Consider the following 18973-nt stretch of genomic DNA (forward strand, 5'->3'; position numbering starts at 1 on the left):
AGCACGCTGGCATTTCTCATCAGATCCTGCATACTGAACATGTCTAGTGAGTGAGTGTGACTCTCAGGATCAATCATTTGGTTCTGAATCGAATGATAGAACCGAATGAAGATTGTCATTTTGTCAACTTTAATCAGTACATTACTATTTAAAAAAAAAATCAGAGGCTCTGTGGATCGTGGGTTCCCAGGTCCATGTGCTAGACATGTTTCACACTCAGGTTACATGATCTCTCCACTACCTCGCTTCTTCATGGGATATAGACGCCTAGTAGTGTGGTTGATTTGAGCCGTACTGTTCTCTGGTAAGCGTCTTAAAGGGTCTGTCAACGGCGAAACGTCGCATCACATCAACTGACTGCAACTCAATCCCTCGGAGCTATTTTTAAGCGCCAATTTCAGCTAAGGCCTTTTTTGCGACGACTAGTGACGTCAGTGGACTATCAAATGGAGTTGGTGCAGCTCACATACAAACACACACACAAACACACACACAGACAAACATACAAACACACACACACAGACAAACATACAAACATACACATACTGGCGCAATTATGTCTGTATATAATGATTATAAATGCCCACAAAACATTGAATGAATATGTGACGGGGGCTGGCTGGAGGAGGGTTTTGTCTGTCCTCTGGACAGACTGAAGCTGAGGGACCAGAATGCGTCCCCTCCCCCCAGGGGGGCGGGTGTCCCTGCCAGGCTTGGCACCCCGGATCAGCAGAGGGTGCGATGGGAACGCTCTGCACCTTCTCTCCCACAGTCCCTGGATCTTTAACACGGTGCAGCAAACCAACTCTAAAACTGTGATAAAGGGACTTTTACACTTCCTCGCTTTGCCTCCCCGGGAAAAACACTTAACCCCACCCACCGCCAGCCTCCATGAAATAAGTACTGAACTGCTCACTGAGTCCAGGTCCTAAACCACGGTCCACTTCCAAGTGCGGCTGATATTATCACCTTCAGTGTCTTAGTGACCCGGGTGCACAACTGTGTTTACCGCCCCACTCTTGGACGTCCAGAGTTAGTATAAATCCATGCTGCTGGTTAGTAGAGCACAGTCAAAGCTGCCGAGACGACGATCCACTCACCAAAGTAATTTCTGTAATCCTTCTGGGGAGAGATATGAATACTGAGGCTTCAGGCCGATCGAACGTGATCGCAGGTTTACAAATCCCTGGGTGCCTCTGACCTGTGGTTGGACTAGGATCCCAAGCAGTGCGATACCCACCCTCAGCCTGGATGGCAGATCTTTGGGGGGGGGGGGGGGGGGGGGGGTTCAGGTTGGGGTAAGAGTCTGAGAGGGCTGGGGGGGGGATCTGTGTGTGTGTGGCGGGGGGGTTCACAGCACCAAAGTGCTGATGGTGATATCAAGAGAGCAATATTATTCTTGCAGATGGTCCGGGGCCTATATATAACTCCCCCAAGAGGAGTCTTAACTTAGTTAACAGTTGGCCACAAAGCACAGAGTGTGTGGGTGTGTGTCTGTGTGTGTTTGTGTGTGTGTGTACAGTATGTGTGTGTTTGTGTGTGTGTGTGTGTATGTGTGTGTGCGTGTGTGTCTGTGTTTGTATGCGTCTGTGTTTGTATTGAGATAATCAGTTTGCCCCATTCCCAAGTTCATGAAATACCTCCAGTCTGACACTAGATCTCGTTTCCAGACCGTCTCAGTTGTCCTTGCCGTTACGTAGAAGTCATCCGCGGTCATGCAGCTCTCTGAGCTGGGTGCCGATGCGTTGGCCCAACAGATCTACAGGTTCACGCTCTTTACACCTAATAACTTATCCAATCCACATGTGCTGGTGCTTAGCAGATAGTTAAGTTACTTCCCAAATGTGACCATGTGTAAATGACCCATACTAAACCAGCCTGATGCAGATAACGGAGTCATTAAAAACCAGGTGAACTCAAATGTGCCACCACGCCTTCTCACGCCCGCCTCCACAATCTCATTTTAGGATGAGTCACTTTCTAGTATCATCTTTCCTATGTGAACTAGGTGAGTGGAAAATTGACAATTTGTGAGTCAAATCTTCCTTTAAAAAAACACCTCCAAGAGTCATCTGTAGTATTTCTGGAACCCTGAGTGCCCCAACCCTAAACTTGTCTTGCTAGCTCTAGTAGCTTGAGTCTAAACGAATACTTATTTGTAATCAGTGTTGTTTTGTGGGAAATACGACACATCCATATCACACCCACGTGATACTGTACAATGATTTTTCACAATGAAAACAGAGTATGCCCTGATCTGTTCCTTTCTCCTGAAACAGATGCACTTTTTAAATATGGTCTTAGTACATGCCCTCATGTTAAGACAGGTATTATTGCAATCGATCTATTAAACATTTTAAATTGTACCGTAATGTAAAAATTAAGGTTCGTGTTGAACAGCCAAAAATACATGTGTGAATATTACCAACCCTAAATATAGATGGATGAGAGATGCCATCTGACTGTGTGAACTATGCTGAGCCTCAGTCCTCCCTAGGCCCCCTCACATACGACAGAGCTGCTAAGGATCTTTAGAGGCCCAGTTCACAATTGAGCGTTTGGCGCCGCCATGTGGTGAAAGGGTGTAAGTGTCGTTAAAGGGGCGTAGCCCACTGTAGCACACAGCACTGTACGGGAGGGACACAGACACAGTCTACTGTTGCTGACAATACTTGATCAACAAGTCAGAATGAATAGGTAACTCGTTTTAGGATGTTACCACCCATTCAATCTGCAGCTATTTGGCTGTCAAATCATTTTGCAAATGGTGTGCATACGATTTTTAAGGCATATATGTATACGCTATAGCTTAGTCCAAGCAAAATAAGGTTTGACCCATGACTAATCGCTACAGAATTTATCTTCACAGTTTCCTGTTTATATTGATGCGCAAAACCCTCACGTTCACCACATCTTTACTAACAAATATATTTACAATACTGTTATTTCACGCATTTGACCTAACAGCCACCACGTCTTGACCCGACGTCAGTTACCGAGATAGATAGGCTACTGTAGGCCTAGATATATTATAGGTGTTCGTAATAATTAAATTACATCCAGATGGAGAAAACGTGTTTGAGAACAAGGTAATAATAACAATTAAACGTTATTTGTATAGCACCTTTCATACAGATAAATTCAGCTCAAAGTGCTTTACAACATAGCATTTAAATTAAAGAATGTGAAACTTAATGATGCTTCATTCGTAGACTATAGGAGAAAAACAGAGCCCAGCCTGCTAAATCTACTCAAAGACGCCACCTGGCGGTGGTGCATCACTAACACGAAATAACACCCGTCTGAAATCCCACGAGATTTCCAACGGGATTTTAACGGGATTCATAAAAATCATATAAAATATTTAGAGATGTAATTGAACAAACCAAAAGGTGTATCTCGTGCAGGCATGGTCCTTGAACAAAATTATACTAATTTCGGATCTTCTGGTCATGTGGTCCCAGAGCTATTGAAAATATAATGTGTTAAAATGACCATAAAAATCATATAAAATATTAAGAGATGTAATTGAACAAAGCAAAAGGTGTATCTGGTGCAGGCATTGTCCCTGAACAAAATGAGACTAATTTTAGGGATTCTGGCCATGTGCTAGCCCAGAGCTATTGAAAGTATAAGGTGTAAAAATGACCATAAAAATCATATAAAATATTTTGAGATGTTGTTATGGTTCGGGCCGGGTCCGCCCCGGCTCACCCCCTGCTCCCAGTCTGGACCCGCGTCCCTGCCCCGGACCCCTGGTTCGCCCCGGACCCCTGGTCCACTCTGCTCGCTCCCGGTCCAGACCGTCGTCCCTGCCCCGGACCCCTGATTCGCCCCGGACCCCTGGTCCACTCTGCTCGCTCCCGGTCCAGACCCTCGCCCCTGCCCCGGGCCCCTGGTTCGCCCTGCTCACCCCCTGTTCCCGGTCCAGACCCTCGCCCCTGCCCCGGACCCTGGTTCGCCCTGCTGCTCACCCCCTGTTCCCGGCCTGGATTCCTCACCCTGAGCTCCTGTGCCCCCGGACCTTCCTGGACCCTGAGCACCTCCCCTCCCAGTGACTGCCCCTGCACTACCCCCAGAGACTTTTGTACACTTTGGTCACTGTCACTTGGTTTTGTTCTGCCTCCTTGTGTGTTTGGTCTTGTGTTCGTTGTCTTGTCTGTTGTCTTGTCTTCTATGTTGGTTTGTGTCCTCCCTGCTCTAGACACCTGTCCCCTCACTAGTCTCACGTCACTCCAGTCCCTCCTCTCCTGCCCTCTAGTTTCCCCCTCTGGTTTCCTGCCCTGTCCCATTCCCTGTCCCAGCCTTGTTCCCTGTTCTCCTCCCTTGTGTCCTTGTTCCTCTGTCCTTGTGTTGGTGTCTTGTTGGAATCCCTCCATGTCCTTGTCTGGGTGATTGTCTGCACCTGTGTCTCGTTATGTCTTGTTGCACACCTGTACGTTGTTCCTTGATTGTTCTCCCAGAGTATATATGCCCTCCTGGTTCCTTTGTTCTCTGTCGGTTCATTGTTAATGTTAGTGTTTCCCCCGGTGTTCCTCTGTTTGTTTTTGGATATTAAAACCCTATATTTTGAACCTGTGCTGCCTGCCTGCCGTCTGCTATTGGGTCCTACCTCCACCAGCCTCAAACCCTCACACATGTACAGAGATTGGACAGAATAAAAGGTGTATCTTGTGCAACCATGGTCCCTGAGCAAAATGAGACCATTGTGGGGAATACACAAATATCAAGCGCGAATATCCAACTCACTGGAATATCTCAAATCAAACTAACTTCACCTCGCCATTCTTCTTGTGGTGTACTGGCTGCTGTGCCATTTTTCCCCCCCTAAACATGATAATTGATAGTAGCCTATTGAGCTGTGAGTGAGTGGTTCTGGATTCTTGTGTGTGTGTGTGCGCGTGTGTGTGCGTGTGTGTGTGTGTGTGCGTGCGTGTGTGTGTGCGTGCGTTGCTGCTGTCTGATTTGTGCCGGACGTGCAGACAGGCCTACTTGCTGTTATTATTGTTTCCATTGTTATTCAGTGAAGCAACATTAAATAAGATAGATTGTCAAAATAGCCTTTAAATACACTTGGCATTTGGCAAACTTGCATTGCGTGACCACCCCCCCCCCCCTAAAAATGACCATAAAAATCATATAAAATATTTAGAGATGTAATTGAACAAACCAAAAGGTGTATCTCGTGCAGCCATTGTCCCTGAACAAAATGAGACTAATTGTAGGTATTCTGGTCATGTGGTCCCAGAACTATTGAAAATATAAGGTGTAAAAATGACCATAAAAATCATATAAAATATTTTGAGATGTTGTTATGGTTCGGGCCGGGTCCGCCCCGGCTCACCCCCTGCTCCCAGTCTGGACCCGCGTCCCTGCCCCGGACCCCTGGTTCGCCCCGGACCCCTGGTCCACTCTGCTCGCTCCCGGTCCAGACCCTCGCCCCTGCCCCGGACCCCTGGTTCGCCCCGGACCCCTGGTCCACTCTGCTCGCTCCCGGTCCAGACCCTCGCCCCTGCCCCGGGCCCCTGGTTCGCCCTGCTCCCCCCCTGCTCCCGGTCCAGACCCTCGCCCCTGCCCCGGACCCCTGGTTCGCCCTGCTCCCCCCCTGCTCCCGGTCCAGACCCTCGCCCCTGCCCCGGACCCCTGGTTCGCCCTGCTCCCCCCCTGCTCCCGGTCCAGACCCTCGCCCCTGCCCCGGACCCCTGGTTCGCCCTGCTCCCCCCCTGCTCCCAGTCCAGACCCTCGCCCCTGCCCCGGACCCCTGGTTCGCCCTGCTCCCCCCCTGCTCCCGGTCCAGACCCTCGCCCCTGCCCCGGGCCCCTGCTCCCCCCCTGCTCCCGGTCCAGACCCTCGCCCCTGCCCCGGGCCCCTGGTTCGCCCTGCTGCTCACCCCCTGATCCCAGCCTGGATTCCTGACCCTGAGCTCCTGTGCCCCCGGACCTTCCTGGACCATGAGAACCTCCCCTCCCTGTGACTGCCCCTGCACCCCCAGAGACTTTTGTACACTTTGGTCACATTGTCACTTGGTTTTGTTCTGCCTCCTTGTGTGTTTGGTCTTGTGTTCGTTGTCTTGTCTGCTGTCTTGTCTTCTATGTTGGTTTGTGTCCTCCCAGCTCTAGACACCTGTCCCCTCACTAGTCTCACGTCACTCCAGTCCCTCCTCTCCTGGTCCTCTAGTTCCTCCCTCTGGTTTCCTGCCCTGTCCCTTTCCCTGTCCCAGCCTTGTTCCCTGTTCTCCTCCCTTGTGTCCTTGTTCCTCTGTCCTTGTGTTGGTGTCTTGTTGGAATCCCTCCATGTCCTTGTCTGGGTGATTGTCTGCACCTGTGTCTCGTTATGTCTCGTTGCACACCTGTACGTTGTTCCTTGATTGTTCTCCCAGAGTATAGCTGTGTTCGGAATCGCTCCCTATTCACTATATAGTGCACTATATAGGGCGTCAGCCATTTTGTTTGTAGTGTCCGAATTCTCCACGGAATTTTCGTTCCCTATATAGTCCACTATTTATTACCCACAATTCACCTTGATTTGCAGGGAACAGTGTACCCTACATTTTCTCCGTTCCCTAGGTAGTTCACTACATGGTGAACCCTATATACGAAATAGGGAGTGAGGGAACGAGGGAGCGATTCCCAACACAGCTTATAAATGCCCTCCTGTTTCCTTTGTTCTCTGTCGGTTCATTGTTAATGTTAGTGTTTCTCTGTTTGTTTTTGGATATTAAAACCTATATTTTGAACCTGTGCTGCCTGCCTGCCGTCTGCTATTGGGTCCTACCTCCCCCAGCCTCAAACCCTCACAGATGTACAGAGATTGGACAGAATAAAAGGTGGATCTCGTGCAACCATGGTCCCTGAGCAAAATGAGACCATCATGGGGAATACACGAATATCGAGCGCGAATATCCAACTCACTGGAATATCTCAAATCAAACTAACTTCACCTCGCCATTCATTCTTCTTGTGGTGTACTGGCTGCCGTGCCTTTTTTTCCCCCCTAAACATGATAATTTATAGTAGCCTATTGAGCTGTGAGTGAGTGCTTCTGAATTCTTGTGTGTGTGTGTGTGTGTGTGTGCGCGTGTGCGTGCGCTGCTGCTGCTGTCTGATTTGTGCCGAACGTGCAGACAGGCCTACTTGCTGTTATTATTGTTTCCCTTGTTATTCAGTCAAGCAACATTAAATAAGAGATTGTCGAAATAGCCTTTAAATACACTTGGCATTTGGCAAAGTTGCATTGCGTGACGACACCCCCCCCCCCCTCCCATAAGTCCCACTGCTGTGCTGTGGGCATCTCCGTATTTTGCAAATGTGTGACAAAAATGTAAGCCCCGCAGGAAGCATGCGGGCATGTTGATGTGTTGTATGTGTTTTAAGCGATCTAACACAACAGTAAGATAGAACGTTAGTGTGTTTCTGAACACTTGACCATCGCGCACTATAGATATACAGCCCGAGCCTATACAGGCCTGGATGTGTGTTCTGCCCCCAGGCCTGGACCTGCGTTCTGTCCCCAGGCCCGGACGCGTGTTCTGCCCCCAGGCCTGCGTTCTACCCCCAGACCTGGACCTGCGTTCTGCCCCCAGGCCTGGACCTGCGTTCTGCCCCCGGACGTGCGTTCTACCCCCATGCCCCGACGTGCGTTCTGCCCCCAGCCCCGGATGTGCATTCTGCCCCCAGGCCCCGACGTGCGTTCTGCCCCCAGCCCCGGATGTGCGTTCTGCCCCCAGGCCTGGACCTGCGTTCTGCCCCCAGCCCCGGATGTGCATTCTGCCCCCAGGCCTGGACCTGCGTTCTGCCCCCGGAGGTGCGTTCTGCCCCCGGAGGTGCGTTCTGCCCCCAGGCCTGGACCTGCGTTCTGCCCCCGGAGGTGCGTTCTACCCCCAGGCCCGTTCTGCCCCCAGGCCCGGACATGCGTTCTGCCCCCAGGCCTCGGAGGTGCGTTCTACCCCCAGACCCGGACCTGTGTTCTGCCCCCAGGCCCTGATGTGTGTTCTGCCCCCAGGCCCTGACCTGCGTTCTACCCCCAGGTCCGTTCTACCCCCAGGCCCGTGCTACCCCCAGGCCCGGCTGTAACTTGTTCCGTCACTGATCACATCTTATCTGCCTCCCCTGCCTTAGCTTAGAGGACATCTACTGTACCGCCATGTGTGAAAACTCCTTTCCAACACTTAGACACGTTTTCTCCGGGCATCAGCATGTTCAATATACGATCCGTCAGAGGGAGAACGAGAGCTCGTATAATTAGCAAACAAATACAATAGCATATAGTATTATTAAAAATAGTTAATGATAATGCAGTTCATATGCTCCCTTACCCCCCTGACGGGTCTGTTTAGTAGGTCTAGACTATAAATCCATAACATTTATTTCTATTGTATTCATTGTATTCAACATTTATCTTAATGTCCATGGACCCCTGGGTGAGAAACACTGCCTTAGGTGGTACCAGTATTTTTATTGGCCCCTGGACTATTACTTATAACATCATCTAGCGCCATAGGCCCTACAAGAACAACCTATGGGCTGAACCTAGATCACAGCTCTCGGCACAGGAGAGATCTCGCGTTACTAGCCGTTTTTTTCTTCTCTCTCATCCACCCTCCTCCTCCTCCGCCTCCTCCTCCCTTCCTTGCTCGCTGCGATCTCCTTTTCCCTTCCTTACGAGATCTCCTCACCTCCTCCTGCACAACATGGCTACAATTGTCACCTCGACCAGGTTTACAGACGAATATCAACTGTACGAAGAGCTCGGAAAGTAAGGACGATACGAGCTTGAGTTATTTTCTGTATTGTGTTTTTCTGCTGTCTCGTTTTGCGGTGTGTAGTTCACTGTTGACAAACAGGAGAGCCTGAATCAGGGAAGCGATCGCAGTACATTCTTGTTGATCTAGGCTAAATGTTAATGTTAAATCAGCTTTATTATCAGGTTACATTTTTATTATAACCAGTCCACAGACACCAGATGAGTTGGTGTTTGAACTCCCACGCTTCGTCCTGTAAGAATAAGGACCTAAAACCAAAACATCCGCTTTATGTTCATGTGATTTCGTTTTGAAGACCCCTCCCATTATGTCTAAGCTATTTAACTTTGATCTTATTGTGAATATCAGTGCTGTAGCGGGATGTTTCATGTTGGATGCTGCGTCGGGTATTGTGTACCCAGCAAACACGAGAGGGAGACGTTCAGATCACGTCTTAATAACGTCCGTCGGTCCTGAACCCCGTGTGTACGTCTGCTGGACCCCTCAATATTCACACGTCTGGCTTGGACCCCTCTAAGACGTCTGTGGACGTGCAGAACGGGTCCAATATCTGAACGTCTAAAAAAACACATTCATTCTGGCTCCTAATTGGATGTCTTTGGACGTCCGAAAAAGACAAAAAAGACATCTAAAAGACGTCTTTTAGACGTGTCTTTGCTCAGTGGGTGTGTTGTATCCTACGTTGTAACATCACTCAAGCTGCACACAAATACCAGCTAGACTATGCTTATAACAATTTTGCAACCATTTCACCTATGACAATCACAGTGGTTTGAGTTAATCTTCACCTATTATGTTTTCAAGTGTTCATTGTGTGCGAGATTAAATAATGATAATGTAGAATACAATAGCTGACGATGAAATAGACTTACTAGGGCTATTATTGGTCGACGTTTCCTTACAACCAGTCCTGCTGCTGTTGCACTTGCTATTGCAGCCTAGTGTCAATGGGCTTATATGACTGCTCTTCCATAATTACAGCAAGCCCTCATCCCTGTCAGGCAAGCACAGCGTGTCTCGCTGTCCGTTTATGTCCATGTAGTATGAAGGTTTTGTATTTTATTCCAACTGCATGTCAAGCCGAAGCTCCTGTCTTTCGTGGCATGTACCCATAGGGCCACAAGTCTAATTTTCACACAGTTTATTCCCTTTGACTGACAGAAGTGGTACTCTACTGTCGTTTTGACCAAGTTGTGTTTTGTGTGCTTATATATACGTTGCTGTTCATTGTCCTTCTCTCATAAACAGGGGTGCCTTCTCAGTTGTCCGGCGATGTGTCAAAAAATCCACCGGTCAGGAATATGCTGCTAAAATAATCAACACGAAAAAGCTCTCAGCAAGAGGTAAGACACCAACACAAACTCTAACGGTGCTCAGCCACAGAGGCTGAAACCAAATGGTTGTTGATATCCTCAGACTGTCAGTGAAATATAGATGAGAATGGGAGCAGTGCCATGCGAGGCTCTGTGAGGAAACTGTAACTACAACATGTCAATACGCTGACATTTATTATTCAGGAACGCACGGCCAAATAAGGCCTTGTGTAGCGCTACAGACATTACAATGGTCAAGCAAGACACCTTCTACTGGACTCATCCTCACTCCACTTCTAAGTGGCTTTTAAGATTACTTTGAGATTATTTTGAGATTTGTGGTCACACACGTTTGTGCCGTACATATGAGCTGGAATAGCTGGAGTGATTGAATCTGTAGTCTATTGTTGGATGGATACTTAGAAGGATCTTGTGTTCTAAGATGCCAGCTCATACAGTAGCAGACAGGTGTCAGGTTGTAAGATGCCAGCTCATACAGTAGCAGACACTTTGGGTGAATCTCAGTTTACAGTTGCTCACTTTAATATTTACGTACAGGTGTGTCTCACCCTGAGACACACCACACACACACACACACACACACACACCACACACACCACACTTACACACTCCTCACACACCACACTTACACACTCCTGGCCTGGATTGCACAAGCTGATCGTAAATTGGAACGTAGTTTAGTTACATAATTTCCAAGGTTAGGTCGGAGTTTACCAGCTACTAACATTTATGGGTTGCACCACCTGAACGTAGGCATAAGTTATAACTTAAATCGTACACCTAAGCCCTTAGTAGGTGTAAGATGTAAGTTATAACTTTAAATAACGGTTGACATTTAGCTAGCTAAGTTGAACAGAATGGCATTTTTACCAGTTGAAAGATTAGCATTAGAGCGAGTTGAAGAGAACAATATACACAGAGAGGGGGTACTAAGAGACCAAATTCATCCCTTAGATCTATACGACGATGTAGATATCCACGCCCTTTATCGGTTTGGACGAGAGCAAATTATGTTTATAACCGACATGCTAGCTAACGACATCCCGCACCGGTTGGACCTGAATGGGGCTCTACCTCCGTTTTATTCAAGTCTGCATCGCGTTGCAATATTTTGCAACCGGCTCGATGCAAACTGTGGTGGGGGACAACATACAGGACCACAAAAGCACCGTGTGCCGTGCAGTGAGAAGAGTTGCACTGGCGTTACACCGGCAATAGGAAGAGCACGTCAGTATGCATTCGGCAGCCAGACAGCAAACCATCAGGCAGAAGATGTAGGGGAGGCTGTAGCTCAGTTGGTAGAGCGGGTCGTTCAATGATCGAAGGGTCAGCGGTTCGAATCCCAGCTCCGACTGTCCACATGTCGAAGTGTCCTTGAGCAAGACACCTAACCCCAAATTGCTCCCAATGAGCAGGTTAGCACCTTGCATGGCAGCTGCCGCCATTGGTGTGTGAATGTGTGTGTGAATGGGTGAATGAGAGGCCATTGTAAAGCGCTTTGAGTGCCGCTAAGGTGGAAAAGCGCTATATAAGTATCTTATAGCGGATCCAGAGTTTTTTCAGGGGGGGGGCACAGGGGGTACCCACTGTGAAGTAGGGGTGGCACCAATGCGAGCGTGCAAGGCAAAAATTTTGGGCACTTTAAAAATAAAAAAATAGAAGCATAAATAGGGTTTTAAACTACAATAAGATCAGATGATGATTTCAAAATTCCCCATTTTCACATAAAAATGAAGGCCTCTATCAACCTCTCTCAAAATTAAGACGACAAAGTGGAAACAATTACACTGTAACTGTACAATTAAGAAAGGTATGTCTTCATGTATTTCTTAGTTAAATTATTTACCTGGTAAGGAAGGAACATGCTTCATGACCTTTTCGTTTTGTCAGCATTAAAATTCTGATGTCCACTTCTTTAAATGACACTCATCATCATCATCTTTCTCATGTTAACTCACCATCAGTAGCCTAAAACAGATTAAATAGGTGCAATGCATTTGACAAGAATAACATTACAGCAGTCAATTTTCACACATTGCGATGTTTATTAAATGTTTGTCCAACTATATACATGTAAGTAGATCAATATAATTATCATTAGAACAATAGAAACAATTTTCACACATTGCGATGTTTATTAAATGTTTGTCCAACTATATACATGTCAGTAGATCAATATAATTATCATTAGAACAATATCATAAGAAATATTTTGATTGGTGTGTGTGTGTGTGTGTGTGTAGACATTAACTTAGTAAGAGGTCTATGTGTGGTGTGTGTGTGTGTGTGTCTCAGATTGTGTCCAGATTCCTTGGTCTCCTACACAGACACAGAATTCAAAACAACTGTATTTTGCGATTTCTGTGTCGACTACTAAACAACTTTACAAACAGATCCATGTCCAAGGCCTTGGCTCTCTTGGACTCCACACTTAGCACCCCAAGGTCACTGAGTCTAGCATTGTTCATGGTGGTGCGCAAATGGTTTTTTATTAATCTCAACCTAGAAAAGCTGCGTTCACAAGTAGCTGTGCTTACAGGTAGGGCCATGGCAACTTTGCACAGTCTGAACAGTTCATGGAAGACCTCACCGAATGGCTCCAGGAATACTGTAAACTCAAGCATATTGGTTAGATCCTCCATTCCAGCCACCTTCTTCCTCTCCAAGACCCGTTTGGCTTGATGTAGCTCATGCTTAAGATCATCAAGGTTTGAGTTGTAAGCCTTTCCTAACAAAAACAGAGTTGTCTCGTCCAAAAAGGTCTCACTTTTGGGGTTGAGTGCTTGAATTCCTTTCATGATATCACAGTTGGTTTTGGAAAACCGCCTCGTAAGCTCAGCATTCACAGTGTCTAAGATAGGATAGAAAACAGTCCTACGAAAATACTTCTCGTCTTGATCTCTGTCTAGCTGTCGCTGACCAATAGTGGATGTGACAACAGATCCACAAAGAGCAGAGCTCATCTTTGGCTGCCTTTTGGAAACCCTCTCTGTGCTAATGTTGCACTGGCGAGCAATGTCCAACACTTCAGTCCACAGCTCCCCAAAAAAGGCTTCTTCTCTGTACTGTACAAATGTGTCCTGTAGTGACTCTATGAGGTCAACTGCCCTGGCTAAATCCAATGACGAGGATTGCAGCATATCAGAAAGAAACTTTGTGTCTCCCAGTATCCTCCGAAAAGTTGCCAAAAGGCCAATGAAGTTTAGGTCCATCTGCCCATACAGCCCACGTGCCTCTACACTTCTGTCTCCACTGTTCTCCTCATCAATCTCCTGGAGGACACGGAGAACAGCTGGAAGCCGGTCCATCAGGTTTCGACAGGCAAAAAACCTGCAAGCCCATCTAACATCACTAAGTTTGGGCAGCTCTCGCGGCGGCTGACCCTGGTACATTTCTTTCTGTATGTCCTGCCACTTTTGGTGTACATAAGACCCTGAGAGAAATGTGTAAAGGCGCTGCAACAAAGAAAAAAAACATGATGCCTCTGGCACTGCTTTCACTGTGTCCACAATTACCAAATTAAGGCAATGTGCGTTGCAGTGCACATAAAAAGCATGCTTAGCCTCTGACTGAACCCTTGCAGACACACCAGTGTGTCTGCCGCTCATCACCGACGCTCCATCGTAGCCTTGCCCAACTAGCTGCTCTCTATATTCCAACCCATACTTTTGGAGGCTATTCACTATCTTTTCTGTAAGCCCAGCAGCATCAAGCTTTTCAGCTTGTTCAAAATGCATGAAACTTTCATGCACTGTTCCCTGGTAATAGTATCTGAGTACTAATGAAATTTGTTCTTGTTTTTTTAGGTCTTTTGTCTCGTCAGCTAGGACGCTAAATGCCCCACTTTGTTTCACCTCTTCAGCAATGTCCTTCCTAACCATCTCAGCCAGCACTTCCAAAATCTCATTTTGAATGTTATGACTTGTGTATTTGGCATTGCCATGCTTTATTTTCTCTTTTACTAATGGGTCATGTTTGGCAATGAGTTCCATAATGGCCAAAAAGTTTCCTCTGTTGCCCGAGTCCTCTGACTCTCGGTGGCCACGCTGCGCTATGTTTTGGGTGGCTGTACACCGCAGGACATCAGCAACAGTCTTAATGTACTCTCGATTTTCTTCAACTTTTTTTTTGTATTGGTTATCCAGTACCTGGAGCAAAGATGTATCATTTTCCACACCTTTTTTATACTCTGCCCATGCCATCATGGCATTAACATGGTGCTCTGACTTTGCATGCATTTGGAATCCGCCATCTGTATACATGGCCTTTTTCCAGTTTGAAAAACCAGTGCCTGAGGAGAATATTGTCTCGAGAGCAGAAGGCAGTGAAAAATGCCTGCATACAAAACAATGTGCGTTGTCCTTGCTCGGAGCGTACTCAACCCAGGTGAAGTCTTTGAACCAGGAGGCATTGAAGGATCTTGTCCTACCCTTTCCGCACTGAGTTCGAGGGTAGTTCTTCAGGATAGGTTGAGCAGGGCCCGCAGCTCTTGTCTGAGAAATGTCTGGAAAACATTAAGTTTCAAAATGAGTCTGTGGAAACTAATCTGTATGGTTCATGCTGAAATTGGCCTGTCATTGTTTCATACTCAGGTGTTCAAGGCAAGCTTTAATACTCTACCTTGAGGGCCTTTAGGTGTAGCAAATGCTCGCATAGGTTGGGCAGGGAGGGGATTGCTGCTGCTGCTGTCGTCAGAGTCTTCAGATTCCACATCAGTGTCCTCCCTGGTAGCATCTAAAGTCATCAAGATAGTTAGTCAACACTTCATTAACTATATTTGAGATTTCATTTCAATTAGCCTACACTTGTATAAATTTAGTTCAGACAATAAGCCATTGATTAGCCACTACCAATTGACCCCAAAATAAGACATTACTAACCATTGTACCCTATTAACTTAGAGCGCCTAAACCGCCTACTGGGCCCAGTTATTGGCTTGTTCATGTTTAGCCCTTTATAGATCCAAGATGACAATATATATCTGCATACTTTTTATTTTCCATCACTCAACCCCTTGCTTTCACCTCAATCCAACATTGCAGTCCCTGGAGCCACATAACACCTTCAAATGCCATCATTGGTGCTGATCTGAGTTTCTGCCATACCTGCCGGTCTCTGGCTGCATTCAGGCTGCTGATCATCTCTTGTGGCACTTTGAATTTCTGCCACACCTGCTCGTCCCTGGCTGCATTCAGGCTGCTGATCACCATCTCTGGGGGTACTCTCTGCTGCCTGACCTGCACTCTGACTGTCCCTGTTTTTTGCCTGCCTCTTGCCAAAAAAGGCGGCTATGTCTGCTGAAGTCCCTGCTGCTGGTCGTTTCATCTCGTTTCCCTGAGAACATGCATGCACACAAACCATTCTTTTATTACTCTCTCTGTCACACACACATTCATACATCAATATTCTGAATACTGTATGCAATATAATTCGGCTAGACGGTACAGGCGGGCTGAGGCGGCTACGGTATAGCTGGCTAGCTTACGTTAGCATTAGCTTGCTCTTGCATGGCAACATAATAGGCTACTCTAGCGAAACACTCCTCTAAGTAACGTTAGTCATTTCCAACATAGTTTCGTTTTCATACAATGCTCACCTGTAATAGACATTACACATACACACATAGCCAAGATGCATCATGGCGGCAGCTGTTCCTATGTAGCAGCTAACGTTAGCGTTAGCTGATGTTAGCGTTAGCTAACGTTAGTCAAATGCATTTGAACCACAGCAAGAGGTAACCACAATGCATTATCCAAAGTACTCTAGTCTAGTACAAACATACTTTACACAATGAAAAGTAACATTTTTCTTACATTTAAATCAAACAAAAACAGACGGGCTAGCTGTTAGCTTTAAAACTGAACACCAGACCACGCACATGCAAGCTAAGCTGACTAACTGTTAACGTTAACCACATGAAAACGTAACCTACGTTTGTCCAATTGATGACATTTCCCCATACAAACGAAACCAAAATAATTTTACCACAGTAGAAATTTGCAAATATCTGCTAATGTTCTTACCTCAAAAAGTAAAATGTCCCACCCGGTAATGTTACCATTGCATTGCCTCGATGACTCGATCCAAGTCCAACTGACTCCTCTGCGAGGGAAAATACTTTTTTTCTCTTCATTCAAAACCAAAGTAGAGGAGGCTTTTTTTTTTAAGAGAAGGCTTGCTCAGCGCGCGCTATGCACGTTCAGCTCAGCAATCAGTGATTGACATCACTAAAAGCCAATGAGAATGGGGGGGCACACGGGGGGGCCAATCAGATCACAGGGGGGGCGGGTGCCACCCCGTGCCCCCATGGTGGATCCGCCCCTGGATGGCAGTGACATCAACATGCTTTATCTAGCTTTCACTTTTGTGAAAGTCAAAACCAGATAAAATGACCAAATGTCAAGAGATGGATATCATTGGATTATCATTGGATTCGTCTCAGCCAACATAATCTAGCTCACATTATTTTAAGGAGGGTTAGAGGACGACAAATTTCATTCAACAGCTGTGCATGACGACATGACAGCAGGTAGGCTAACGTTACTTCATTAGCTCGCCAACTGGCTAGCATTGGCTGGCTAGCTAGCAACAGCAGCACATGCTTTAGCTAAGAGGTTTATTCATTCATTTTTGTAATATGAGCCAGTGGCGATTTTAGCATGGCATTTCTGGAGGGGCAGTTTTATATTATGTCACCATCACAAGAACTAAAGCCAATTAGACTACGGTAGGTACATCAGAGCAGAGGCTACAACACACAAAGATAACGACACATTAACACACGCAGAGTAGGCTAATTAGACCCATAAGAGAGCGCATGCCCGGTCCAGGGTTCTGAAAGTGACAAGTGTGCACCCATCAGACCTGGGCACTACGCATAACCTATTAGTACTCCACTTACTGTATATCACAGCCAAATAGTCTACTAGAGTGAAGGCGCACTGTCCACATTAGTCCCCCTCACACATCGTCTCAAAAATGCACCGAAAAATGCCTGGGTTCAGTGAGTTCGCTGACTCGTCGTGACCACGCAAACCCATTTCACACTTCCCAGAGTTTAATAAAAGTGATCAGCCTCCCCAGAACATACCGATTCTCCTCGGTCTGTTTGTTGTGCTCCGCGATGGAACGGCGAAACGCATCATCTAGTTGTGCCTGGACGTTGAGCTGCCCCAGTAAACCCAGCTTCATGGCACAGCTCAGATGGGACGCAGAGCTTTCATGCTTCGCGGTTCTTTCTGACAGATGTTTAATGTCTTTGAATCCAGACGATGCCCAAACAGAGTTTTCACCAAAAAGAATACAAGGGAAACAGAACAGCGCACTTTTCGAGGTGCTAGCAGTTAGCCACTTATTTTTCTCAAACCATTCCTGTTTGAAGGTACGGGTTACCTTATCTCCAGCCTGGAGCAGCACCAATTCTTCTGGTCGTATGGCCCTAAACGTTTTATTTCCAGTTTCTCTTCAAGTTTCAATGTATTAAACCGCACATTCAACAAATAATCTACACTATTCATTGTTGCACCTGAAAACACTTTTAATCTCTACAAAACTTTAGCTAGCAGCATTGGCTAACGTAGATCGACATCGACAATGACCCAGTAGTTCAACTTTGATCAACGTTGTTTCATTATTCCCTGGCTAAACCTGTTGCCAGGTAGATTTCGTAGGGGAAGAGACTTTTCTGCCCCTCCACCGAATAAAATCTGCGTGATATTTTTTCACATTACTCCCGACCACGCTCACATTGTCGCTATAGCAACAGTAGGGGAGAACGCTTCGGTGCCCCTCTGCCGAGTCAGAGCAGTCTGTGACACACTCATACAAAGGGAATTACTGCAAAACAGCACTATACATAGTGTCAGTCAGGTTTATTATATTTATACATGCTATTTTAACCACTGAATCACTATTTTGTATAAATTATAAATTTGATTTTTCCGAAACACAGTTGTAGGCTAAGATGCATCTTGCACAACAGCGCCACCAGGTGGGGCACTGCCCCACCTGCCCCTAATGTAAAATCGCCACTGATATGAGCTAATGGCAAGAACACTGCTAAAGTCATACTAACTTCATTAGCTCGTCTGTATTCCAGTGCAAGGTCTGGATGACGAGATTGTTGATGCTTTATTAAGTTTAATGTGTTGCCTCCTTTTGCCTGTACGGCATTGCCGCATCGCCTGCACAACGGACGGCCATCATCTATAGCGTTTCCTTGTTTATCTGGTTTAAAACCCAAATACTGTAGTTCCATATTAAACTTTTAGAGTTATGTTTCTTCAATAATGTTACATTTGATGGTGCGGACTCAGAGCTAGGGAACGCTTCTGACATTACGATAGCCTACTGAGAACCAGACTGGCTCTTCTCGTTAGGAGAAACCAGTGAATTTGGGAACAGAGGTAACATTGTCCCCCTGCCATGTTGAACAGTAGTACCGTATTCCACGGTAGTACCGTTGTATAGAGCTTATAGTATAGTTGGCACCGTGACGTTTTGGCACCGCGGTAGACCTTTGGTACCGGTATATCGTGCAACACTAGTCCAGGAGTACTGAGGACCTGTGAGCTGAGGCAGACCCAGGTACTGGTACTGGCTCAGACCCTGGTACTGGTACTGGCTCAGACCCTGGTACTGGTACTGGTTCAGACCCTGGTACTGGTACTGGCTCAGACTCTGGTACTGGCTCAGACCCTGGTACTGGTACTGGCTCAGACCCTGGTACTGGTTCAGACCCTGGTACTGGCTCAGACCCTGGTACTGGTACTGGCTCAGACCCTGGTACTGGCTCAGACCCTGGTACGGGCTCTGACCCTGGTACTGGCTCAGACCCTGGTACTGGTTCAGACCTTGGTACTGGCTCAGACCCTGGTAC

General features: G+C 46.8%; 1 protein-coding gene across 1 annotated transcript in view; it reads left to right on the top strand.

The window, feature by feature from the left end:
- Positions 1–8689: 8689 nt before the first annotated feature.
- camk2g2 (calcium/calmodulin-dependent protein kinase (CaM kinase) II gamma 2) overlaps positions 8690–18973 on the top strand; it is a gene marked incomplete at both ends in the record, with an annotated part of 124625 nt that continues 114341 nt past the window's right edge. The window contains 2 exons of the mRNA XM_084460886.1: positions 8690–8754; positions 10010–10104. Coding sequence (XP_084317012.1) covers positions 8690–8754; positions 10010–10104 — 160 coding nt within the window. The remainder of the gene's footprint in view (positions 8755–10009; positions 10105–18973) is intronic.

Source organism: Borostomias antarcticus (assembly GCF_949987555.1).
Source record: "Borostomias antarcticus genome assembly, chromosome: 34".
Taxonomy (NCBI): Eukaryota; Metazoa; Chordata; class Actinopteri; order Stomiiformes; family Stomiidae; genus Borostomias; species Borostomias antarcticus.